Source organism: Dermacentor albipictus, chromosome 4 (assembly GCF_038994185.2).
Source record: "Dermacentor albipictus isolate Rhodes 1998 colony chromosome 4, USDA_Dalb.pri_finalv2, whole genome shotgun sequence".
NCBI classification, from domain to species: Eukaryota; Metazoa; Arthropoda; class Arachnida; order Ixodida; family Ixodidae; genus Dermacentor; species Dermacentor albipictus.
In genome coordinates this window covers 2,345,842-2,373,338 of record NC_091824.1, presented here as the reverse complement: position 1 = coordinate 2,373,338, position 27,497 = coordinate 2,345,842, and the positions used below count along the sequence as shown (strand labels likewise).

Genomic DNA, 27,497 nt, shown 5'->3' with positions numbered 1-27,497 from the left:
TTACGAACTTATGGTTTTAGCGAAATGACAATGGACCTCTTTTCAAGCTACCTAAATGGTCGAAAACAATATGTAAAATTTGGCTCCTTTGTTTCCCAGTATACTACTATAGTCACAGGAGTTCCGCAAGGATCAGTATTGGGGCCCATACTGTTCTCGCTGTATGTAAACGACCTCCCAACAATACTAAAGTCACCAAAATGTATCATGTACGCTGACGATACCACGCTATTATTTTCAGGTAAATCTCCTGGAATATTGCAGAACACTATAAACAGCGAGTTATCCAACATATCAACTTGGTTTGCTTGTAATAAATTAACACTTAACAGAGATAAGACAAAATACATAGTATTCAACTCCCGTTATTCCAGGGGTGACACAATTGGCATGCAAATTCACCTTCTAGGTGGAACAATAGAACAGCTCGATCACATAAAATATTTAGGGGTATTATTGGACTGCAACTTGAACTGGAGACCACATATATCTAGTATATGCGCGAAATTAGCTTCGGCTTGCTATTTATTAATAAAATGCAGGGAATATCTTGACCTTAGCGTACTTAAAGTTGTTTACTTTTCCATATTTCACTGTCACATCACATATTGTTCTGAATCATGGTCAAGCACATATAAAACATACATAGATCCCGTTTTTCGGTTACAGAAAAGGGCCTTGCGCATTATGACATACACAAGCCCACATGATAATACTGACATGCTGTTCTGTCGTCTCGGTATATTACCTTTATCTCTGGCATGCGAAATGAAAGTTGCAATTTTGATTAACAATATCTTACATGGGAATCACTCATTATCACCAAGCCTGTTTGTTACACCTAATCGCAATACAAGGGGTGCAACAAATATAAATTTTAACCTACCAATCGCTCGTAACACGTATGGCCAACGACTACTTGAGTTTCATGGTGCTAAAATTTGGAATACAGTACCTCTTGAGGTAAAAATGGCCAACAACTTCGTGTCTACTGTTAAAAAGCTATACCTATCAAAAAGTACGTGATTTTTTGTCAGTCTGGTTCTCCACCTGTTTCATACTGTGCTGAATCTTTTCAGAAAGCCTAAACACTTCAACACAGACCCTTGCAAATGTGTCACTTCTACGTATAATATGCTATCTCGGTTTTTTCATTGTGTATGTGCATGTATTCTCCTGACAGTTCTGTTTTATTACCATTGATTGATATGCACTGTTTTTCTTTTGTAATGTTTTTGATTGCATGTATCCACCTAACTATATTAGGTTGTATCATTAAAAAACTAGATAAGCGCATGACATTGTAGCTGCTACTACAAATATGACTATGGGCCTACACTAGCCTTTGGCTACAGGCCCAACAGTTCCTTTGTACAAATTATTATCAATGAAAAATAAACTGAATTGAATTGAATTGAATTGAATTGATGTTGGACACATGCGGAAGCCAATTGAGATGTTGAGAGATAGTGACACCTAGATATTTAAGCAAATTAACGGTCTCAGTGGGAGTGTTAGAAATTGTGTACAGAAAAAGGAGAGGGTTACGAGACCGAGTGAAAGATATTGCTTCACATTTAGTGGGATTTAGAACCATTAGCCAATGATCGCACCAGTTTGGGATATTTACGGTGTGCTGCAGTGTGACATGGTTGTTAGTGTTAGTTCATCATCATCATTATTGATGATAATAAATACCGTAATTACTTGCATAATGATTGCACTTGCGTAATGGTCACAAATTCGACTGGTTTCCTTTCCTGTGTAATGATCGCACCCCGAACTTGCCTCAGTGATACGTCGCGTGCGAAGTCTAGCTAAGGATGGTCACGCTTACCATCTGTCGAATGCTGTCGAATGCTATGTGAACGACTCTTCAAGACATACCAAGAGGTCTGCACGCATCAAATATTCTTAAGCAGATGCCCATTTCATTCCTTTCATCACTTTCCACACTTCCATGAAAAAAAAAAAAAGGCTACAACCAAATTTGCCTTCGCTTTATTATTTGTAGGCTTTATAATGGTTGTGGTTAACAACAACAAAACAGGCACCTTTCATTTCTTCTCGTCTGCACTCGTGCGCACGCAACAAATCGTGAGTGGCAATGATAGTAGCCACGTTTACACTGATACGTTAGAAGTGTACCCTATTCATACGCTGACGTTTGTAACACAGCTAAGATATTCGCCCACCCTTAGCGGAAACGTGCCATATTAGGATAGTAGTGAAGACAAATGCCGCAGTTTCCACAGCATACCTGCCGTGTGTTGCTATGTCACTGGTAGCCAAACACGCCCATCTCTGTTTCTGTGCCCTCAAAGTGGACGTGGCTACATTATTGCTGCAGACTTGCCGATATTAAGAATATTATTCCTTACTGATATGGAAGAAACTGTTTCAATGCACGTTCGGCTTGTTCTGCCGGCTGCCATTTTTGTTTTGATGTCCTGCACTGTTACAGCGGCAGCCGCCTGTTTGTTGGTCTGTTGTTATCCCGCAGCAAATGCAGGATGAAAAAAAATGTTTTCTTTTTGCAGGACATAATGATGGCATCCCTGAAATTGTGGCAATTTTTTGACAAAAAAGTGTAATCATTATGCAAGTAGATACATTACATCACTTTATTTTCCTTAAAGACCCATTTTGAAGTTTTACATAAGGGGTGGGGTTTACAAGATGCAGACGTTTACAGAAGTCGAAAATGTGAATGGACAGGTTATGGCAGCGATATGGTGGGGAAGGTTCTTGCAGTCAGTTGCCGTTCGTGAAAAAAAATGAGTTCATGAATGTAGTAATACAGGCTGGTGGACACTAAATTTAAAGAGTGACCGATGTGACGGGATCTGCGTGGTGAGGGTGCGCGGATGTATGGTTCTTGTCTGAGGGCAAATAAAAGAACTTGTGATACAAAATAAGACTGGCAATGCGATGGCGAGCGGAAAGATCTCACAAACCTGATTGAAATTTTAGAGATGACATGCTAACGTCGTATGAGTATGAAGAATGAATAAATCTGGTAGCCCGGTTTTGTACAGCTTCGATGGCATTTGCTAAATATGCTCGATGAGGGTTCCAGATAGGCGATGCATATTCCAGTTTAGTTCTGATAAGGGAGGTGTATGCTTGTAGTCTGACGTGTTGAGGGGCTTCCTGTAGGTGACGTTTTAAGAAACCTAATGTTTTATTAGCTGATGATATTGGGTTAGTCACGTGCAGACGCCAAGATAAGTAATCAGAAATGGTGATACCTAAGCATTTGTAAGACTGGACGATGTCAACAGGGGAGTTAGAAATGGTATATTCAAAAACAAAAGGGTTGCAACGGCGGTGAAAAGATGTGTACTTACATTTGTTAGGGTTAAGTGTCATCATCCACTGCGAACACCAGTTTAGCACGTGGTTTAGGTTTGCCTGAAGGAATTCTTGGTCAGAAGGGTTAGTTACCGCACGATAACGCAATCATCAGTGAACAAGCGGATATTTATTTATTTATTTATTTATATATTTGTACATACTGCAGCCCGAGCGGGCTATTGCAGGAGTGGGTGTGAAAGGCAGAGAAAATGAAAATAGTAAACAATACAGGCCCAATACGAACAATACAAACAAACACAAACCGAAACTATTCAATGGCCGCCAAGAATAAGTTTAAAGGAAAAGAACGAGTAGCACCAGGCAAGGAATTCCAGTACTCGATTGCACGGGGAAATAAACTGTATTTAAATGTGTCCGTACGGGCGAAATAAGGTGAGATGTTTAGGTGATGGTGACTTCTAGTATTAGATGGTTTCGCAGGAGTTAGGTAGTTATCCGAAGATACACGGCAAGAAGAGTTAATAACGCAATACAAAAACTTTAGTGATTCCGTGCGTCGGCGATCTGAGAGCGGTTCTAAGCCTAGGGATGAAAGCGCGGTATACGGCGAAAAATCCCTATCGTACCTACGACATATGAAGCGGATCGCTTTCGTTTGGATGGCTTAAATTTGATTAATGTGGCACTGTTTGTGTGGATTCCAGACGGGAGAAGCATAATCGAGTATAGGCCGGATTAGTGATTTATACATGAGTAGTTTAGTATCTCTTGGGGCTGTGGTCAGTGTGCGGCGCAGATAGCCTAACTTTTTCAGGGCTTTTGAAGTTATTAAATCGATGTGCTTCAACCAAGGCATACTGGGTGTGAAAACAAGGCCAAGGTATTTGTATTCACAAGATATGCACTGGGGTAAGTCATTAATGTAAATGTGGAATAACAAGGTATTGAGGACGGAACCCTGCGGGACACCGGAGGTGACTGGGAGCAGATTGGAGGATTGGTTATTAATGAAGACAGACTGAGAGCGATGCATGAGGGATTTGTTAATCCACGCGATGATGTTTGGATGTAGGTTCAACTGGGAAAGTTTAAGAAGCAAGCATTGGTGAGGTACTTTATCGAACGCCTTAGCGAAGTCTAGGAAGATGGCATCAGTTTGTAGATTAATATCAAGGTTGGCGTGAATGTCATGAAGAAAAATGGCTAGTTGAGTCCCGCACGAAAGACCCTTACGAAAACTATGCTGTTACGGATGGAAGATGTTATTGGAATCTAAGAATTGCATGATTTGGGAGTAAATGACATGTTCCATGACTTTGCAGGGTATACTTTTTAATGAAATGGGCCAATAATTAAGAGGTGAATCAGTATTACCTGTCTTGTGCACGATAACGACCTTCCCCACTTTCGAGTCATCTGGAATAGTTCCTTCATAGAGTGATTGTGAAAACAATAAACAGAAAATACTGGAACAGGCTAGGTTAGCGTTTTTCAAAATTTTTGGATTAATGTCATTTATGCTGGCGGCAGATAAATTTTTTATTTTATCTATTATGCACGAAATTCCACTACTGTTGAACGACATAGCGTCCATGGCTGTAGTAATAATAAGTGGTAACTTAAAACATGGCGCTTCAGGTTCGTCGGTAAAGACAGATGAAAATGCAGTGCTAAAGGTGTCTGCACGGTCGGTATCAGCCATGATTTCACCAGCATTGTTAGTGAGGGTGATAGCGCGTGCTTCCTTCGGGTTTATCACCTTCCAGAATTTCTTGGGGTTATCGACTATAATTTTTGGTAGCACTACTTTGTAAAATGAGTGCTTAGCACTTCCAATCGCGGCCAAGTATGCGTTCTCAGCTTCAAAATACTTTTCCCATGCGTGGGGATTTGCGTGGCGTTTAGCTGTACGAAATGCAAGTATTTTCTTGTTTTCTAGCCTTTTTAGTGTCTTTGTGAACCAAGGTTTCTGATTTTCTTTAGTGAACGGCATGACGGAATGTATTTATTCGTTAGTTCAATAATTTTATGTTTGAAAAGGATCCAGTTCTCATTTACACTTCTGGAAAGATAGGTCGTTTCAAAGACCAACAGAAAGTTCGTTATTTCAGTATTGATTGCTTCGTAGCTTCCCTTATCGTAGATACTAATAGTTTTCTGGGAAGTTTGTTTTAATTCAGGTGAGAAGTGAAAATTGGCATAGATTACTACGTGATCGCTGATTTCTCGGAGTCCTGTAATGAAATTAAGGCTGTCTAAATGAGTGATCAGTATGAGATCCAGAGTGTTATCTGCTTTCCCTGCGACGCGTGTCGGTTCGGATACAACTTGGGTCAAGTTAAAATTAGGGCAAACATCAATGAAGTCATTTAGCTCTTCTTGACCAACTATGGGCTGAGGTTGATTACTCCAGTCGATATTGGGGTAATTGAAGTCCCCAAATAGTAGGATGTGTGCTTTAGGATGGTTTGAAACTAGTTTACTTAGAGCATTGTGGAGCATGCGGAGAAAGTCAGGACTTTTGCGAGGTGGCCTATAACACACACCAATTAATAACGTGAGTGGTGAAGCACAGCATATAATCCGCAACATTTCTAAGTCTGACGCGACATTAATGGCAGAACATGACAATTGTTCGCTGACTGCTATTAGAACTCCTCCCCCGCGAGAATACTTGTGATCAGCGCGAAAAAGATTAAAATTGTGCGTCAAACAGAATTTCCTAGTCAGTGATACCATTGTTCAACCACGGTTCGGTTAATGTAAGTAGATTGCTGCCTGACGAAGTTACAAGGTTTGATACGATATCGCATTTTGGCAAGAAGCTGCGAATGTTAGTAAAGACTACTGATTGTGAAACGTTGGCACATGGTGTAGGTGGGGGATAGCGCGATGACCAGCAAGGATGAGTTGATTGTAAAGATATTTCTTTTACAGATTCTGAAAGTCCATCAAAAACGTAACGTTTTGGGCCAATATGCAATGTTTTAAATCTCAAGGAAAAAGGTATGGGTTTTGCCCTGGCAAAAGCGACAAGATGTTTCCGGCAAATTTGAACGCGGCGTGAAAGGTCTTCACCTATGCTGTAGTCGATGCCTTTGAATTTTGAACCTTTTGAAAGAATTGATTCCTTAGTTTTAAAGGATTTAAATTTAACTATAATTGGGTGTTTCCTGTCCTTAGAGTGACGTCCGAGGCGATGGGCGGGTTCAATGTCGTTAGGGCTTAACTGGGTGTCTAGGTGGTCAGAGCAGTGGTGAATGATTAGGTCTTCTGTAAGCGAATACGATTCAGTGGTGTTAGTATCGGGTAAACCATAGAAAAGTAGGTTGTTTCGCCGGGAGCAATTTTCTGCATCATCTATATGAGCTTCTAGCATATTAACTAAACGAGTCATTGCAGCTGAAATGGCTTGAATCGTCTCTACATCACTGCGGAGTGTAGGTAGACTTTTGCAGTGAGTTTCTAAGGCTCTGAGACGCGTAGTCAGGTTAGTCATTTTCTGGTCCATTGACAGCAGTTGGCCCTTGAGCTCCTGCACTTCATTAACCAATTCAGTCTGGCCAGCGGACATTTTTTTTAGTTCGTCAAGGATTACGTCTAGCTTGTCGGGGCCAGGGTTGCTCTCAATGTCACCACACATCAGTAATAGGGACTGAAGAACATGAAAGCACTCGATACAGGTAGCAAGGCAACACTGGAGGCTCGGAAGCTGTACCAAAAAGTAGTTGCTGGTTTTTTTTTGTGAATAAAGTCCGATGGTTACCAACCTGCATGGCAAAGACGAGTGGATTAGACAACTGTGTTGTGGCACAGCCACCGAGCCCACAGGGTGTGGTGGATGGTCGCTGCTCATCTATAGTTTGCACATTGAGTGCGGTTGCTGACGATGGGGCCTTCCAATCTGCGCTGAGGGTCAAGTTGTCTTGAGTCAGCAGAGCGGAAAAGGGGGTGTTGGGGATTGCTGCGCAGAATGTCCCTCCATCAGCCACGTCGCACTAGGGCGCATGCTCTATCGTGGTCGCCTAGGGAGCGCAAAAGACAGCAGGGAGCATGACGCAGATGATCAAGGGCGAGCAAACCTGCATGGCGAAGACGAGTGGATTAGACAACTGTGTTGTGGCACAGCCACTGAGCCCACATCTGGTAATACGGTAATACAATCGTCTGCAAACATGTAAATTGTGCAAGAAACTTTCAGTGGCAGATCATTTATGCATATGAGCAACAATAGGGCGCCCAAAACAGAGCCCTGGGGGACGCCAGATGATACAGGGACAGGGTTTAAGGCAGTGTTATTGATGCTGACATACTGTGAGCGGTAAGTGAGGAATTCTTTAATCCATCGTAAGACAGCTGGATGCAAGCCCAAATGAGAAAGTTTGAATAGTAAGCATTAGTGGGGTACTTACATAAAGAAGTATAATATGGATAGAATTGAACATGCTCTCAGGAACAGGGGAAGCCTAAAAGCAGCGAAGAAACTAGGAATAGGCAAGAATCAGATGTATGCGTTGCGTTAAGAGACAAAGCTGGCAGTACCATTACTAGTATGAATGGCATAGTTCAAGTGGCTGAGCAGTTCTATAGAGCTTTATACAGTACCAGTGGCACCCATGACGATAATGGAAGAGAGAATAGTCTAGAGGAATTTGAAATCCCACAAGTAATGCCAGAAGAAGTAAAGAAAGCCATGGGAGCTATGGAAAAGAAGGCAGCTGGGGAAGATCAGGTAACAGCAGATTCGTTGAAGGATGGTTGGCAGATTGTTCTAGAAAAACTGGCCACCCTGTATACGCAAAGCCTCATGACTTCGAGCTTACTGGAGTCTTGGAAGAACGCTAACATAATCCTAATCGATAAGAAAGGGGACGCCAAAGACTGGAAAAATTATAGACCGATCAGCTTACTGTTCGTTGCCTACAAAGTATTTACTAAGGTAATCGCAAATAGAATCAGGAGCACCTTAGACCTCCGTCAACTAAAGGACCAGGCAGGATTTCGTAAAGGCTCCTTAACAATACACCATGTTCACACTATCAGTCAGGTGATAGAGAAATGTGGGGAATATAACAAACCCTTATATATAGCTTTCATTGATTACGAGAAAGCGTTTGATTCAGTCGAAACCTCAGCAGTCATGGAGGCATTATGGAATCAGGGTGTAGACGAACCGTATGTAAAAATACTGAAAGATATCTATAGCGGCTCCACAACCACCGTAGTCCTCCATAAAGAAAGCATATCTTATTTTTTTATAGCGCAAGCTAGACAAGGACAAAAGAAGGCACATCTGACACACACAGCGCTACTTTCAACACAGGTTTATTTCTCGTTCTCGTCGCTATATATACACCCTCGACCCGTCATACACCACGTGTAACATTTTTGGAAAAATAAACAAAAGATATAAACTGGGAACCACATGTAGGCAGTTTCTTGATTCACATATTCAAAGACATGTACACATTCAACGCGAACAAAGATAATTCAGCTCTTTTGATGATAATGAAATGGAAGTTTTACTGACGCATGCATCGCCGAATGTTGCTATGTATCTGGCTTCTATTATCAAGCGCGTCATTTCACACCTGCTTCTACTCATGATCACTGTTTCTTTAAATCTTGGTTTGCACTTGCATCTCTGGCAATGGATGGCAAGAAAGCCAAGAGAAAAGTGTATAACAGCTGTGTCTTACCGGTACTCACGCACGGGCAGAAACCTGGAGGCTTACGAAAAGGGTTCTACTAAAATTGAGGAGGACGCAACGAGCTATGGAAAGAATGATGTGTGGAACGTTAAGGGATAAGAAAAGAGCGGATTGGGTGAGGGAACAAACGTGAGTTAATGACATTTTAGTGGAAATCAAGAAAAAGAAATGGGCATGAGCAGGACATGTAATGAGGAGGGAAGATAACCAATGGTCATTAAGGGTTACGGACAGGATTCCAAGGGAAGGAGAGCATAGCAGTGGGCGGCAGAAAGTTAGGTGGGCGGATGAGATTAAGAAGTTTGCAGGGACAATTAGTACATGGCTGGGTAGTTGGAGAAGTATGGGAGGGGCCTTTGCCCTCCCAGGGCAAAGGCTGATGTAACCAGGATGATGATGATGATAGTGATGATGATGGTGATGATAGGTCATGAAAGAAGAGGGCTAACAGAGTTAACAACATAGTCCCTTGGGAAAACCATGATGTGATGGATGAAAAAAAGCTATTGGAATCAAGGAAGTACATTGTATGAGTGTAAATGATATGCTCGATGATTTTACATGGTATGCTTTATGGAGATAGGCTGCTAGTTTAACAGTGAAAATCGGTTACCTGACTTGTAGATCGGAACGACCTTGCCTACTTTCCATTCATTTGGTAGAGTGCGAGAAGACAAAAGACTGTGAGGTCAACAACAAAGTTAATAATGCGGCAGAAATATGTTTAGTGTTTTTTAATAGTCTAGAGGTGATTTCATGAACACCCGCGAACGAATACTTTTACTTTTTCTATTAGTAATGCAATGCCGTTGGCCGAAAAATGTATGGCCGGCATTGTAGACGTGGCAGCTGAAGAAAATGTCTAGGAGAACTTCAGGCTCAATTGTAAAAACTGATGAAAAAGCGACATTGAAAGTATTATGAGCTATCGCAATTTAATTATTGCAGTTTAGTATGGGCAACCACAACACGAACTAACATAAATAAAATAGTTGCATTACAAAAGGCGCTTTTCCGACACATTGCTAATATTGAAGCCTGATCAACAACAAAAACATTGTCGCAAACATACCAAATCATATGGGTAGATCGATACTACGAATATCGTCTTTTTGAAATATTTTATTTTGCAAAGAAAGAATGGAGAGATTTTTTTACATCACTAGCGACCCTGCAGCACTATGACATACCTGTGCATCTCAGAAACCCTGAACCTTGGCTTGTACCGTGCTTTCGCACCGAGTATAAGTTACAATCTATTAAACACAATTTGCCGAAAATTCTAAATAATCATGTTCACGCTAATAAATTATCTCGTAAGGAGTTGAAGATGTACTTCGTTAACCTATAACATATATATTCATGTATAACGGTGCATATTGACACGTGTATTTATATTTATCGGGCGACCAGGTTTCACCGCCTAACAAATCTTATCACACAGTGCGGGACGCGCTAGCATGTATCCGAAGTTTCTGGAAAGTTATCGATGCTTCTATCCGCAGTCTGTTGTCGCCGAACCTTGTGTTATCTGATTTATTTACCTGACGCGAATGATGTAGAACTTTATGGAAGGCACGCGGGTCCCAACGATTAGTCTGGAACATTCGACGATTGTGTATAAAAGCCGACGTGCTTGAACCGCTGATTAGATTTTCGACGATCGCCGAGCGTGTTCGCCGCTATCGTTGCGCTATAAGTGTAGCCTGTTTTGTGGGCACAGGTTCGCCCAATAAAAGTTAGTTTTGTCTATCACAGTATTGCTACTGTGTTCTTAACATCACCACCACGTGACATCTGGTGGAGGTGCATTTGGTCCATGTACCGGACGCCCCCGACAAGCCGTGATCCAAGCCCAAAACGCAAAGACAACACCAACGCGGTCCCGGACCATCGAGCAAGCCGCCGTCTTCAACAACTGTCCCCGGAGCACGGACTTTTGCCTGAGACGACCAGGAAGATCGCCACCAAGTCCACCCCAATGGCAGCCCCGGCATTGCCCATCGTGCTGCAGCAGCCCAGGGAGCCTCCGACGTTCCGTGGTTCAACTTTCGAGGACCCAGAAAGCTGGCTTGAGACGTACGAGAGAGTCGCTACGTTTAACAACTGGAACAGCGACGACAAACTGCGATATGTCTTCTTCGCATTGGAAGACGCGGCCAGGACGTGGTTCGAGAACCGAGAAGCCACCTTAACGACCTGGGAACTTTTCCGAAGCGGCTTCCTGCAGACATTCGCAAGCGTCGTACGCCGAGAACGAGCCCAAGCGCTATTAGAAACCCGGGTGCAGCTACCTAATGAGACGACCGCGATCTACACGGAAGAAATGAGCCGTCTCTTCCGCCACGCCGACCCTGAAATGCCCGAGGACAAGAAAGTCCACCTGCTGATGCGTGGTGTGAAAGAGGAACTTTTTGCCGGAATGGTACGAAGCCCACCGAAGACCGTCGACGAGTTTCTTCGCGAGGCCACCAGCATCGAGAAGACACTTGAGATGCGAAACCGGCAATTCGACCGCCGCACGACCTCGACAAACTACGCCAGAGTTCAGTCACTGGCCGCCGCCGACCTACGCGAGACTATCCGAGCTGTCGTGCGGGAGGAGCTACAAAAGCTGTTCCCATCATCACAGCCTCAAGTGACTTCGATTGGCGACGCCGTGCGTGAGGAGCTCCAACAACAACTTGGAGTAGCCCCTGAATCGCCGCAGCCTGAGCCGCAAGCGATGACCTACGCCGCCGTCGCACGCCATCAAGGACCCCCTCCGCGACCGCGCCAGGGCCCTGTCACGCCGCAGTTTCGTCGTCCGCCGCCGCCACCGCCAGCACGACCACCCGTCGCCCAGCGCACCTACGCGAGGACGACGGACATTTGGCGCGCTCCTGACCACCGCCCGCGCTGCTACCACTGCGGAGAAGCGGGTCACGTCTACCGACGATGTCCGTACCGGGAGATCGGACTGCGAGGTTTCGCCGTCAACACGCCGCGTCCACAGCTTGGCGAGCGCCCACGTGACATCGCTGATTACCTCGCCGCTACTCAGTGGAGCTCTCGACGGCCATCCCGTTCACCGTCACCAGGACGCTACCTGTCGCCGCAGCGCCGACCATACACCGGCCCAGCCCGGGGCCGTTCTACGAGCCCATATCCGGAAAACTAAAAGCAGCAACCGATGGAGGTGCGGTTGCTGTTCGTCGAACTGACGAAGATCCTCCGCCGCCGATGAAGACGCCGAAGAAACTACCTCGACGACATGACGACACGCCACCGTCCTGACGAAGTCTGGCAGTAAAGAATATGACGACGAAAGACAACCTGACGACGCGACGTTCCAGCTTCAGTTTAACACGCCGCAGCTGTGATCCGACGCCAAGACCTAACTGCAACGCCAGACAAAGGACCACCGACCTCGACGTGCTTCTCGACGGCCACGCAGTTACCGCCTTAGTGGACACAGGGGCTGATTAATCCGTAATGAGTGGACACATCGCCGCCCATTTGAAGAAAGTTAAAACTGCATCGGAAGGACCTCAAATTCGAACCGCTGGAGGACACCTCATTACGCCGTCTGGAGTCTGCACAGCAAGAATTACCGTTCATGACCGGACTTACCCTGCCACCTTCGTTATCCTCCAACAGTGTTCACGAGACGTCATTCTCGGCATGGACTTCCTGAACCGACACAGCGCAATCATTGACCTGAAGTCGAAGTCAATAACGCTGTCGGAAGATCAAGCGATACCGCCGGAGAGCCCTCGTAGTCACCACGCCTTGAGGGCGCTCGAAGATCAAGTGAGCATCCCGCCTCGCTCCAGCATTGTCATTTCGGTCGGCCCCGAAACACCCGTTGACGTAGAAGGCGTCATCGAAGGCGACCAACGTGTACTGCTCGACCGTGAAAGTTGCGTCGCAAGAGGGATCGCTCGACTGCACGGAGGAAACACGAAGGTGTTGCTGACAAACTTCAGCCAGGAGTTCAAGCACATCAACAAGGGCACGACGATCGCATACATCGAGGAATTTGTCCTCTCGGATTCTGTTGCATCTACCCCGACGACCGTAGTTCCCGAGCCAGACTTCGACATAAATACAAGTCTCCCCGTGATTAAGAAGCAACAGCTCAGAAGTCTGCTTCGATGATACAAAGACTGCTTTTCGAGGTCATCGAGGATTCGACAAACCCCAGTCGCAAACATCGCAAAATAACCGAAGAGTGCGCTCGACCACTCCGCCAGAGCCCTTACCGAGTTTCGATGCGAGAACGCGAAGCTATAAGACACCAAGTCGACGAAATGCTGCGCGACGACATCATCCAGCCATCGAAAAGCCCGTGGGCGTCTCCAGTTGTTCTAGTGAAGAAAAAGGACGGAACCCTACGTTTCTGTGTCGATTATTGTCGATTGAACAAAATCACGAAGAAAGACGTATACCCCCTCCCACGGATAGACGACGCATTGGATCGGCTCTGCAATGCTAAATACTTCTCATCGATGGACCTCAAGTCTGGCTACTGGCAAATAGAAGTCGACGAAAGGGATCGCGAAAAGACCGCCTTCATCACGCCAGACGGCCTCTACGAGTTCAAGGTTATGCCATTCGGACTGTGTTCGGCGCCTGCAACGTTCCAGCGCGTCATGGACACAGTATTAACAGGACTGAAGTGGCAGACCTGTCTCGTTTACTTGGAGGACGTCGTCGTCTTTGCCGGAAATTTCGACGATCACCTCAAGCGGCTTGCGATAGTACTAGAAGCCATCAAGTCGTCAGGGCTTACTCTGAAGCCGGAAAAATGCCGCTTCGCTTACAATGAGCTTCTGTTCCTAGGCCACGTAATCAGCAAATCTGGTGTCCGTCCAGACCCGCAAAAGACAGCTGCAATCGCACAGTTCCCGCAACCCATCAACAAGAAGGCAGTGCGTAGGTTCCTTGGCATGTGTGCCTACTATAGGCGCTTTGTCAAGGACTTTTCACGCATAGCGGAGCCGCTAACACATCTAACGAAATGTGATGTCGAGTTCAAGTGGGAAACACCGCAGGCCGACGCATTTGACGAACTCAAACGGCGCATGCAGTCGCCGCCGGTACTTGCGCACTTCGACGAGTACGCCGATACAGAAATCCATACTGACGCCAGTAGCCTAGGCCTCGGTGCCGTTCTAGTCCAGAGGAGAAACGGAGTCGAACAGGTGATAGCTTACGCTAGCCGGTCGCTGTCAAAAGCGGAAGGCAACTATTCTACGACCAAAAAGGAATGCCTCGCCATCGTTTGGGCTACAGCTAAATTTCGCCCTTATCTTTATGGCAGGCCATTCAAAGTCGTCAGTGACCATCACACGTTGTGTTGGCTAGCGAATATAAAGGATCCTTCAGGACGACTCGCGCGGTGGAGCCTCAGACTACAAGAATACGACATCACTGTCACCTACAAGTCTGGACGAAAACACTCAGATGCCGATTGCCTATCACGCGCCCCCATTGACCCGCCGCTGCAAGACGACGAGAATGACGACGCCTTCCTCAGAATGATAAGCGTGGAAGACTTCGCTGCACAGCAACGGGCAGACGTGGAGCTAAAAGGCCTCGTCGAATATTTGGAAGGGCACACCGACGTTGTCCCCAGGGAATTTAAGCGCGGATTATCTTCCTTCACGCTTCAAAACAATCTACTCGTGAAGAAGAACTTCTCCCCAGTCCGCGCCAACTACCTTCTTGTTGTGCCGTCAGGACTTCGTCCAGAAGTATCGCACGCCCTACATGACGATCCGGCCGCTGGACACCTAGGATTTTCCCGGACACTATCAAGGATACAAGAAAAGTATTATTGGCCGCCCCTGACCGCCGACGTCGCCCGTTATGTCAGAACATACCGAGACTGTCAGCGACGCAAGACACCGCCGACAAGGCCAGCCGGATTACTACAGCCAATCGAGCCTCCTTGCCGACCATTCCAGCAGATCGGGATGGACTTGTTTGGACCCTTTCCGACGTCAACAACCGGAAATAAGTGGATTGTCGTGGCGACGGACTACCTCACCTGCTTCGCTGAAACTAAAGCACTGCCGAAAGGTAGCGCAGCCGAAGTGGCGAAATTCTTTGTCGAAAACATCCTGCTGCGACATGGTGCCCCAGAAGTCCTCATCACCGACAGAGGAATGGCCTTTACAGCGGAGCTCACCCAAGCCATTCTGAACTACAGTCAGACAAGGCACAGGAGGACAACTGCCTACCACCCACAGACGAATGGTCTTACGGAGCGGCTGAATAAGACCCTCGCCGACATGCTAGCGATGTACGTGGACGTCGAACACAAGTTGTGGGATGCCGTCCTGCTGTATGTAACATTCGCTTACAACACGGCGGTGCAAGAAACAACACAGATCACGCCGTTTAAGCTGGTTTACGGCAGGAATCCGACGACGACGCTCGACGCCATGCTGCCCCATGTCACTGACGAGGAAAATCTTGACGTCGCTAGCTATCTCCAGCGCGCCGAAGAAGCCTGACAGCTCGCCCGCCTGCGGATCAAGAACCAGCAGAGGACTGACAGGCGACACTACAACCTCCGACAATGCTTTGTTGAGTACCAGCCCGGTGACCGTGTTTGGGTTTGGACCCCTATACGCCGACGAGGACTGAGCGAGAAGCTTTTGCGTCGCTATTTTGGAACGTATAAGATCATCCGACATATTGGCGCACTGGACTACGAGGTCGTGCCAGACGGCATTTCGCTGTCACAGCGGCGCCGCTCACGACCTGAAATTGTCCATGTTGTGCGGCTCAAGCCATACCACCAGCGTTAACGAACTTTGGGACTTCGCGTAACTGACCTTTGGACTTTATTTCTTTTCGTTGTTCTGTTACTTATGTTTAATAAGTGTCCCTTTCTGTTTCGCTCTCTTAGTAGCATCGGGACGATGCTTTTTAAGAGGGGGGTATTGACACGTGTATTTATATTTATCGGGCGACCAGGTTTCGCCGCCTAACAAATCTTATCGCACAGTGCGGGACGCGCTTGCATGTATCCGAAGTTTCTGGAAAGTTATCGATGCTTCTATCCGCAGTCTGTTGTTGCTGAACCTTGTGTTATCTGATTTATTCACCTGACGCGAGTGATGTAGAACTTTATGGAAGGCACGCGGGTCCCAACGATTAGTCTGGAACATTCGACGATTGTGTATAAAAGCCGACGCGCTTGAACCGCTGATTAGATTTTCGACGATCGCCGAGCGTGTTCGCCGCTATTGTTGCGCTATAAGTGTAGCCTGTTTTGTGGGCACAGGTTCGCCCAATAAAAGTTAGTTTTGTCTATCACAGTATTGCTACTGTGTTCTTAACGTCACCACCACGTGACAATATAAATGACCATGTTTCCTTTTTTGCCTTTTTGTTTTATTTGTACAAAAATGTCTTGTTGTTTCTTACATATCCTGTCATAAGCATGTATCTGAGTTTTCAATTTTATGTTTAATTTATGTTTAGTAAATTTCTGCTTAAGTTTTTTTGTACTAAAAAGTTACTGTTATCGCGCTGCCATGTATAACGCCTCCTGGGTCCAGTCAAGCTGCTGACAGCAGCTTTTAGCCCGGGAGGATGTTTCTTGTCTGTACTAGAAGAAGAATAAACTTGAACTTGAACTTGTATTAGTGCACTCAGAGTCTGAAAGAGTACTACCAGGATCATTGTCCCGGTAGTACGAGTAGGCTGAGTAGGCTGGTAGTGCGAGTAGGCTGAGGGTTCGCGGTCTGCTGGAATTTACGAGGATTATCAGTTATCATGCGGGGGAGGTCTGAGTGAAAAAAGAATGCTTACGTTGGTAAACTGCTGTTAAATAGGTGTGCTCAGCTTGATAGTAACTGTCCTACGAGTCGCCATTTGGTTTTAACTTTGCAGAGCGAAATAGCCGTTTCTTTTTGTTCTCAAGTGTTTTCAAGGTATTGGTGAACCATGGTTTGTGGCGGTTAGTAGTAATAGAGATAAGTGGAATATGCTTATCAACTAAAGAATTTGTCTTGTTCTAATATAATAACCAGTTGCCTTGCACAGACCGATTTCCAAAAGCGGACTCGTTTGTTTGGTAAAATTTCTGCAGTTTGTCGTTTATAGCAGAGTAGCTCCCTTTTTCGTAGAGGCGAATTTTTTTCATGTGTTACTGGTGCCAAGACGGTTTGAAAGAAAATGTAGCATGAGTTATTTGTGGTCACTGAGTTTGTGAAGGTAAGCAATGGATGAGAAATATTCAGGGTGCGTGGTTAGAATAAGATCAAGGATGTTTGCATTATCTTGCGTGACACGGATTGGTTCATTTATCCATTGTGTCAGATTATGGTTTAGACAGAAGTCAAGAAATTCGACAGTCTCCAAGTTACCTGTAGTTACCTGTAGTCCAACCAGCCTGCTGGAGCCGTCCAGCAGGCTCGTGCACCGGCCACCAGGTACTCCCTGTCGGTACCTGCGTGGGAGATGCCCACTGCGCGCTGACATGTGTCCTGCAGGACTTTTATTGAAGTTTTTCCAATGCAATCTAACCAATACTGGGGTAATTAAAGTCACCGAAAATCAAGATACACACATTAGGATATTTTTTGGTTAATTTGTTCAGAATTTTGTTAAGGGGGGACGTGGCAATGAAAACTTTTTATCTATGGGAATAAATTGGTGAAATTTGGCTGAACTGAAATTAGTATTGTGCTATCTAATATAGTTTTCGAGTTACAACATTTGACAACCTTTAATGGTAGCCCCCAAATTAATTAATTACACATAAGTTTGCCAAGATTTCCACATTGCCATGTTCGCAAATGCCCATTCTGTGCAATAAAGCGATTAGTTTATTTTTTAAATGCTGAAATGAGCATAAAAATATTTTTCTAACTTTCCTGTGCATATTATCTTACTAACAACTTTTGTGAAAATTCATCGTAAATCTCTTTATGAGGTGCAGTTAAAGATGGACAGCTTTATTGCATTCATAAATTTTTCAGGCTGTAAGTGCAAAAGACAGAACAATTTTGTTTTCGTTCATTGTGAAATGGCACTGGGATGACTGAAAGCAACTGCACAGAAAGTGAAAGCTGAGAAAATGGAGCTCAGTTTCATTTGTTGTAAACATTTAAATATTACCGTAAAACCCACGTATAATACGAACCTGCATATAGTTCGAGGTGAAATTTTTGGGATGCGAAATGGAAAAAAAGAGTTTTATCCACATATAATACGAGTCAGGAAAACTCAAGGAAAACATTTATTTAAATTGCACTCCGCACTTCGATCACTGTCTTCCTAAGCTGCACTCTCTTCGGATAGTTCTTTGTTGGACATATCTTCCCAGAGGTACTCATCCTCTGTGCCATCGAGCGCGTTCGAGGTGACGCACTTCTTGAATGCGCGATGCACAAGGTACTCTGGTATGCTGGCCCATGCGTCCACAATCCACTTGCATAGCGCGGCTGGCGAAGCCCGCTTCAGCCGCCCGGTCGGCGTCACTGCAGGCTCACTTGAGCGCATCCAATCTGCATAACACAGCCTGTTCACGCAAACATCTAAAGGCTGAGACGTCATCCTGCCTGGGATCACGACTAGTTCAGTGCCGGATTCATGCAACAGGTACTTCACTGAGTTGGCCAAACGGGAACGAAATGCGTCCAGCACAAGGATGGACGGGAACGACAGCAGTGTGCCAGGCCGCCTACACCAGACGAACTTTATGCAGTCAAGCACAAGATTCCTGTTCATTCAGCCATTCTCATGGCATCTCACGACCACAATATTGGCAGCTCCTCACCTTTATCCACTGTCTTGCACTTGAAGATGACATAGGGCAGAAGCTTGTGTCCTTCTGCCGTGCACGACAACATGATGGTAACTCGCGTTTTCTCGTTGCCAGTATACTGGACATAAACTTGTTTGGAACCCTTTTTGTGCATGGTGAGGGGTAATGGCATGTCCAGATAAACAGGCGTTTGGACAGCATTGCTGATTAGCCCTAGCTGGAAGTTCTTGGACTTGTGCAGCGAAATAATGTGGTGCCAGAAAGCCAGAAGCAGCTCTTTGAATGATTCGGGCAGCTTTTGCGAAATTGAAGTTCGGTGGTGTAAGGAAAGAACCAGCATGGCACAGTGCTTGTTGCTTTGAAGGTGGAGCTCGGTAGCCCTTTTTCTCTTGCAAGCTCCTTAGCTTTTGCCTGCATAAGCTCCACGCTCACAGCTAGATGCGCAGCTCACTGTTGGCGTACAAATTCAGCTAGTTCGATTTCAGGGAATGTCCCACACTTCGGGCCGCGAAAGCTTCTTCGCGTTCCGCTGCACGCGAAAAGGGTCTCCTTCTGTCGACACCATCCCCGACTGCTTCCCTCGTTGATGCCAAACTGCCTCCCGGCCGCACTGTTGCCGATGTCCTGTGTGGCTAAAATAACCTTTCTCTTGAAAGCAGCCAAGTACTGTTTTCGTGGTCCGGACATCTTGGTCCTTCAATGCGGAATAAAAAAAGAAGATGCATTTTGCGAAGCGTGGTTTGCACGTGGGCTGCCAGGGTGCGCACTCAACAATAAAGAAATGATGCTGTAGTCACGCAGCAATAACACAACCAAGCCGTAGCCACGCAGCAACAAGAAAGCCTAGCTGCAGCCATGCAGCAATAACAAAGTCGAGCCATAGCCACGCAGCAATAACAAAACCAAAACTTCTAGTCCAAATTTCTGACTGAAATTTTCGTTCAGACCTGCATATACTACGAGGCGAAACTTTGGGATGCTAATACAGTGAAACCTCATTAAACCATAATTGACTGGAGCTCGGAAAAAGTACATACTAAACAGGTAGTACTGCTTAACCAAAATAGCATGAGCTCGCCCACTTAACTGTCAAAAACGGAACTCGGAGAGAGTGAGATGAAATGGGAAAAAAACATGCAGTATTTATTCACTTCGCTCGACAAAAGTGTTATTTTCGTTTGATACCGCGGCAGCTTAGCAGCGATGACAGTGGCCTCAAACTTACTGAAGCTACAAGCCAGCTTTTCGGCCAGCCCCTTCTTCTCAGCAAACACTCACATGGTAAATTCCTCGTTGGCGTTACATATTCTCGGTGCACACACGCGGTAGAGCTGCAGAAGTCGCGGGGTGCTGTTCTCGTCGCGACGATTGCATTTGTGAGGCTGACGTAACGTGCAGCTTCTGCTACTGTCGGGCCTGAATCGCCCATGCTGCCGCTTTCTGTGTCATCCTCATCACTGTCGCTAGTCGACACTTCAGCTATGACAGAGGTAAAAAGTCAAATCTCGTTGCCAACATCTCTTCGCAGTCGCAGCTGCCAAGCAACTTCTTCGCATTCCATATGCCACGCACCGTAGTCAACAGCAGATCCCTGTCGCATGCCAGTGTCGACTTCTTAGTGTCGTGTTTGATAGCACAAACATGGCATGAACAATGTCTAATTTTTCTTCTATGCTTAGCACCCGGTGTCTTTTATATCTGAGCTTCGGCGTGACAAGAGTCCTTGGTTGCATGACGCCACAAGGCTCTCTAGCACGGCGCCGAAATGATGTTGATGTTGATGTGGCTTCACGCGCAAATGCACAGGGCACTTGGAGGCCATTGTTCCGATCTCTGAGGCTTGTTGTTCTGCTGGGCCACCCGATGGAGATGACACACCACCGTGCTTGCGCGACGAAAAGTGGAAACACTACGTGTTAACCGATACGTATGCAATAAGCTGGTACTGTTTATGCAGATAAAAAACACATTATTTTCAATGGCCACTGAGTCGGGGATTTGACATTACTACTTTTAAAACGAAACTACTGTTTAAACGGGTACAGTTTAACGAGGTTTTACTGTAATAGGAAAAAAAACTCGTATTATACGCAGGCTTTTACGGTGACTTCGAGCACCTAAAACCCTCCTGGGATGGCACATTTTCTTTACATTTTGATGTTGCTTTTTGCTTTCTTGCAGCAGTTTCGTTTACCGTAGTTGCCTTTTTGATCGTCGTGCATCCATGCGTTGTGTAGAAGTAGATGACAGCGCATTCAAAACGTCCGCTCTTTTCTCTGGTCGCGCAACCTCTTTAGTAGTGAGAGTTGGAGCTGAAATCCGAAGTTGAATATTTGATGCAAAATTTCTGCTCTCGCCGAAATCGCGTTGCCGTCGTAACTACACGCGGACACACCGTTACCATCGCTCGCTGACACGCCTTCATCATAGCCCACGGTCACGTCGTCAGCACCACACCCGTATGCGCTTTCCCGGTCACTCACGTGCGCCGGTCATGCCTCGTCGACAAGCTCGGCATCATCCACTTCTATGAGTGGCTGCCTCCCTCTTTTCGCCTCCTTTTCTGGTCTTCCATACACATGGGCTGTTCGGGACTTGATTCCTTTAGCGATCATCACAGAACACATATGTTAAGCTGCCATGATCGTCACTGACGTCAATTGGATCACGCACCTTGCTGCTGTGCAAATGTGCGCGAGAGAGGTTTTTCAGCAATCCAAATCTACAGCAACCAATAGGAGGGTGCCCTGTATCCCACGTGACTACTGCACCCAATCGCAATGCCGCATCTGCCTTTTTTTCGCCTGTGTTTGCTGGTTTATTTTTCGGAGCCCCGATCTCTCCACTTTATGATGGTACCAAAACGGCAGCACTGCATCAATAGATAGCCGAGCTATAGTGAACTACGAGGAGCTTTCAAAACCTTCTAGTTCACTGTCGACGAGTGATCCGCGGTGCCACGGGCTTTCCAAAGCCCGATTTTTTTTTTGCAGTTTTTGATGACAGCACTTTAGGAAACTGCTGTTTTCTCTATTTGTATCCAGTATTTCATTATAATATTTCACCACGAGGTAAGTAAAGGTCAATAGATCATGAAAAAAAAAAATTAATCGAAAAAGAGAAAACTCTGACAATCTGACCACTTCAGTTGCATCATCCCCCCTTAAGTTTGCTGGGGAAATCAGGATTATGGTTAGGGGGTCTGTAGCATACACCAAGAATGATTAGTTGGGGATCGGCATGGCAGATGAGCCATAGAATTTCGTGGTCACATGAAATACTGACAGGGTAGCGGGACAGCTCATTGTGAACAGCAATAAGAATGCCAGCCCCTCTGGCACCACCGCGCCTGTCCCTCTGTCACCGCGCTTTCGTTGGAGATGTGCATTGATTCAGTATGAAACGGTAACTTTAGTTGCCGACACCTGACGAAGCAGCTCTGATTAGGCCTAACGGGCCAGACAGTGCTGCCAATACTGTGGCCTTGATGAAAATACACCACCAGCCAGTGTGATAACAGGCCGGTGGCATTGCAAACTGTTGTGCAAAGCTTGTTGCTGATGTGTTCGTACAGGTGGCTCATTGGCAATTGGTCGCAAGATCACGCGTTTGGGTTAGATTCCGAGCTGTTGAAGTGGAGTTCAGGTCCACAGTCGATCAGCTGGCAACTACTGTGAGCACATGTGCCAATCTGCATGCGTAGACATTGAACTTGCATATTTGATATGACCAGCTTACATTCCTGTGTCTAATCAGCCCGATCTTCACGCATGCTGCCGTGCTTTCCATGCGTTCTGCTTTTGTTACTCCTTTTGTACGCATAGTGTCAATCATTTCGATTGATCTGGTTGACGAGGTTTAACCTTGTATCAATGCAGTCTGCGTGCCATCAAAACACAATGTGCATCAAGGCACCAACCACGGCTGGGTCAATCATCGAATATATTAAATATTAGAAAAATGAAATATTGGAGGAATTGAGCACGAGATATTTGATTTGGAAGTCAAATTATTCAAACATTTGCTATTAGATTCAAAAATGAATATTCGAGTATTTGCGTACCTCTGTTGAAATAGTTCGTGCAGATGCAAGCTTGTTAATGTGTTTATGGCTCTGGTCAAGCTGTGTGAGGTGGCATTTTGTTCAGTGAGTGCTCAACTGTGTATTAAAGTGCATTGGAAGCTAGTGTTTAAATAATTACAACAAATAATTATGTTTTGTTGCTGTAAATTTTAAAGGAAAAAAACAGCTTGTAAGAAAACCTGTTACATCAGCTCCTTTCACCTGTGCTGTGAATATACTTTTGTGCATTGAAAGCTTTCTTACTTTCTGTACCCTTTGTGAGATGAGGAAACTGCTGTGATAAGTTATGTATGTGGTGTGCAAGATGTTGTAGATGTGACTATTAAGCATTGCTACATTCAAAAACAGATAAACCTAGGACATCAATTTGCAAAAGACTATTGCAACACATGTCTGCCCAGTAGATGACTCAGCATCTTGCTGTATGTGTACAAAAGTGCAATCAACTAGTGAGACCTGCAGCTAGAAGTTCCACTGCTACCGACTCAGCATCTTGAAGCTGATTTTACTGGTGTGTGCTGGCATTAGCGAGCTAGCAGTCAGCCTGAAGGTGCTCTAGTGAAAAGTGCGGCACTGATTGCCCAGAAATTGTGCAGCTGAGTCATGATAGATCCATATTCAAAGTGACTAGGTTGCTCTGAGGAATGTGCTGCTCACATGATTGTTATCTTGGTTTTTTTGACCACCTGCTTACAGCAGTGCACATTGGCGTAAGTCCAAAACTTTTGTTCCTCCTGCTCATAACACACCGTAGTCTAGTTATCAGGTGACAAAATTGTTGACTTTTTGCATAATTGTTTAGACTGGATTTTGAATGTTTTGTTTTGTTTTATTTATTTTATTTAGGAAGACCTCACAGGCCTATGAAGAGGCATAGGGCAAGGGGAGCATATGGTACAATTTATCACAACATGCAATTAGTAAAGAGATATCAATGCATACAATGATTCAAATATTAACTCAAAACGAAGCAATGTTGAATATCACGCAAACCAGAAAGATGTTAAAGAAAGAAAAAGAACTGAACATATAATCATTGCATAAAAATGGGAAGTACAGCAATAACAGCAAGAAGGATTGCATAAAAGCAGCAAGTTACTTTGTGTTGGGTCAATATACATTGCGTAATGTTAAAAAGAAAAGAACATGGCACAATGCGTGACAATGCGTTGGAAACATAAACACTATGGGATTGATAAGTATCCATGCATGTGCTAATTCAACTCTACATGCAGTGTGGAGAAAAATATTTGGCCAAATTGCTGCAAAAGGCATGATTTCTAAGCGAATCAGTGCTATCTGAAAGGCTGTTCGAGAGATGGATAGTGCGATGCAATGGGGAAAAGTTAAATGGTTGCCTCACGCCATATATATGGGCATAGCTGAAACTATTGTATGATCTGCGCAATGTAAAGATGTGGTGTTTCAAGCATGGCAAGGATAATCCGTTACAGAGAAGGAATTTATGGAACAATGACAGCAATGCAATATCACAGCGAGTAATTACTGTAATTACGAGTAATCAAATGACTTCCCCTATTCTGAATAATTTCCAACGCTCCAGTAGGTATTTACGATGTGGTGACGAAATGGGAGATGCATACTAAAGCTGGGGTCGCACGAACGTTAAGTAAGCCAGTTTACACGAGGCAGATGGAACACTATGCAAGTTCCGGTACAGAAACCCTAATGATTTGGATGCATTGGCAGTGACATGCGTAATGTGCTCAGACCATGATAGGTTAGCTGTAAGGTGCATGCTCAGATACCTATATTGTGTAGTCAGGAATATAATACTATTGTTAATGTTGTAGATAAACTGTGAATTAAGATTTATGAGTGAAAGACAAAGTTTTACACTTTGACATGTATAGTGTGATGAGCCATGTAGTACGAACATCACTTTATTGTCTATGAATTCCTGTATGAAGCTGTTTCGAGTACAGCACAGCAGAAAAGGTTAATTGAAGACTCGACTGTGTTACTCACTTCCACTGTCTACATGATTAGGCAAGAAACAGAGCCCCGGTTTAGCAATCTAGGCTGTTGAAAACTACCAGTTCCCTGTCATTAAGGACTCGGATGAAGGCAGAATTTCTTGAACTTTCAAACAAAATGGGACAGGTTCTCAGTCACCATGTAACTGTAGGCAGTTAGTACTAACCATGCAGGCAAGTTACAACACCTACAAGGCAGATTTCCTGCACTGCAAAATTTCATCCACAGTTGTGGCATAGCCCATTCTCACTGTAAATGCCAAGTGCAACACATCATTTCTCATAAAAGACAGGTTTTTTGCCGCAATTGAACACTCACAAAAGAAAGACACATAAAGACAACACAGGCGGCACTTCCAACTGATTTATTTTGGGCTGTGACCAAAGAATATATATATATATGCATACACGCATGCGCTGGCTGTTCACAGATCAACACTACCCAGCGATCAAACAATCTAGTTTCTGATTTATAGAGCACGATAGATGTATCACTAATGCAATTTGTTCCTTTCTTTTTTATATAGTAGGCTTCCATCAGCTCCCGTGCGGTTTGTAATCTACTTCTGCCAAGAATCCTAATCTCAGAAAACTGTGGTTTGCACATGCAGGCCTTGCAGTGCACAGGCAAATGTGCCACGGCATCTTTCAGTAGATTTAGTTCGTGTTCCCTGGCTCGTTCATTTATGCAGCTTCCAGTCTGTCCTATATAGGACTTGCCGCACTCAAGGGGAATTTCGTGCACCACGCCTGTAGCACATCTCTCGTAAGACGTGCTGTGCTTGTTGCCACAGCCTTGCGAACTGGTCTCCTCGCATGTGGTTTTCGAACAGAGTCGACCCAGTTTGACGGGGGCAGAAAAGGCAATGGGTACACGATACCGGCCTGCCACCTTCTTGAGGTTATGGGAAACCTTATGAACATAAGGAATCACTGCAGGTCTTACGGTTGTGGCTCTTTCTTCCTCCCTTGTGGCGCTGGTACCTTTAACTTTCCGTAAAAGGCTTTCGGTGACTGAGGTCACCAACGGTCAGGTGAAGTACCACAAATCTTCTTACGAAAGGACCTAAGTACAGCATTGAGCCCGGCGTTCCTGTGCATGAACTTGCAGCGTTTAACAGAAATGTGGCTAAGAAAGCTCCCCAGGAGGACAAAGAAGGAGGTTTGCTTGACGGTGTGGACAGTCTAGAAAAAAAGCGTTTCAGGGTGTAGGTCAAGTCGTGATGCTGCTGTTATGCGGAAGACTGTTACGTTTTGCAGAGATCATAACCCAGTTATTTTGGAAGCAGACAAAGAGGGGTGTTTTGTGGTACTTCCTAGAGGAATGTACAATGAGAAAGCCACAGAGGCTGTAAACAAAAACTTTGTACAGATTAAGAAATCTGAATCAAAAGTAAAGAGCAAAGTTGTCAGGCTGTGTAAGGAGTTCAGCTTGGACAAGTTGGCCAAGGATATTAACAATCTGAGAGCTACAGCGCTAAACATATTTTTCAGTGCTAAGACGCACAAGCCCAATGTGCCGTTTAGGAGCATCGTGAGTGAACGTGGAACGTGGCAATTGTTACTTAGTAGGCACATTCTAAAGGTGCTAAAAACTGTTAAAGTAAATGATCCTTTCTCGACAGGTCAATTGACAAGACATAGTGCAGTTTCTAAGAAACAAACAATCCATAGGCAATGCATTTTCTGTGGATGTTGAGGATCTGTTTTATTCAATTCCACATGATGCACTTTTTGTTGCCGTAAAGATGTGCATAGAAGAAAGTGGCATCATAGCTTTTCAATATGCAGCTGGTGTTACACTTGAGGACTTTTTAACATTATTGGAAGTCTATCTTAATAGTACCTTTATTTCCTTTGACAATCAGCTTTTTTTGCAAAAACACAGCATTTGCATTGGTTCGTGTATTGCGCTGCTGCTGTGCAACATATTCTTATCTAGTGTTGGCCGCCTGCTCGAAGAGGCTTTTAAACAGGACAGCACTTTAAACATTTTAAATGTGTTTAGATACATGGACGACTTTTTAATCCTTTTTAACAGACAAGGCTCATTGAAGTGCTGCGATGACATTTTAAACATATTTAGGGACTATGGTAAAGGGCTTTCGTTTACGCATGAAGTGCCACAGTGTAACACCCTGCAATTTTTAGATTTAAGATTAACCTTTCATGATGGACAAGCTTGTTGGCAATATTTCCCACGTGCCAAGAAAGGGTTGCTACCGTATAATTCATGCCATTCCAAAATTGTGAAGCGTGGAATTGCTATGTGTAGTATAGTGTCGCCCCCTGTCAGATCTCTGTGTCATCGTACATGTATGTTTTGTAGTTGTTGAGCTAGATGGCGCACCCCCCTTCTGTCATGTGATGAACATTGGACCAATTGGGAGGTGTCATCTGGCGTGTGAACCCTTTATTAGGAATAAACGGCCGAGGATGGCCGAGTCTTCGTTCCGGTTTTCAACGGGAGCAGTTCGCTCCGCGTCTCCTTTACTGCGCCGGCGTTAGCCGGGCGTTCGCTGGTCGGGGCCCCCCGCTTGCCTGCCGCTGCCGACACAACATCATTGGCGACGAGGATGGGATTCCCGCAGCGGTTCCGACCGAAGCCCCGGGAAACG

General features: G+C 45.0%; 1 protein-coding gene across 15 annotated transcripts in view; it reads left to right on the top strand.

The window, feature by feature from the left end:
- lili (LMBR1-like protein) overlaps nt 1-27,497 on the top strand; it is a 362,867-nt gene that overhangs the window by 296,143 nt on the left and 39,227 nt on the right. For 3 of the 15 annotated variants that reach the window (XR_011513797.1, XR_011513798.1, XM_070536787.1), the window contains exon 13: nt 23,579-23,592. The exons of the other annotated variants lie outside the window; for them this stretch is intronic. Coding sequence is in view for 1 of the 3 variants with exons in the window: in XM_070536787.1 (XP_070392888.1) it covers nt 23,579-23,592 (14 nt within the window). In the remaining 2 variants the exon portion in view is untranslated. The remainder of the gene's footprint in view (nt 1-23,578; nt 23,593-27,497) is intronic. 15 annotated transcript variants of the gene reach the window in all.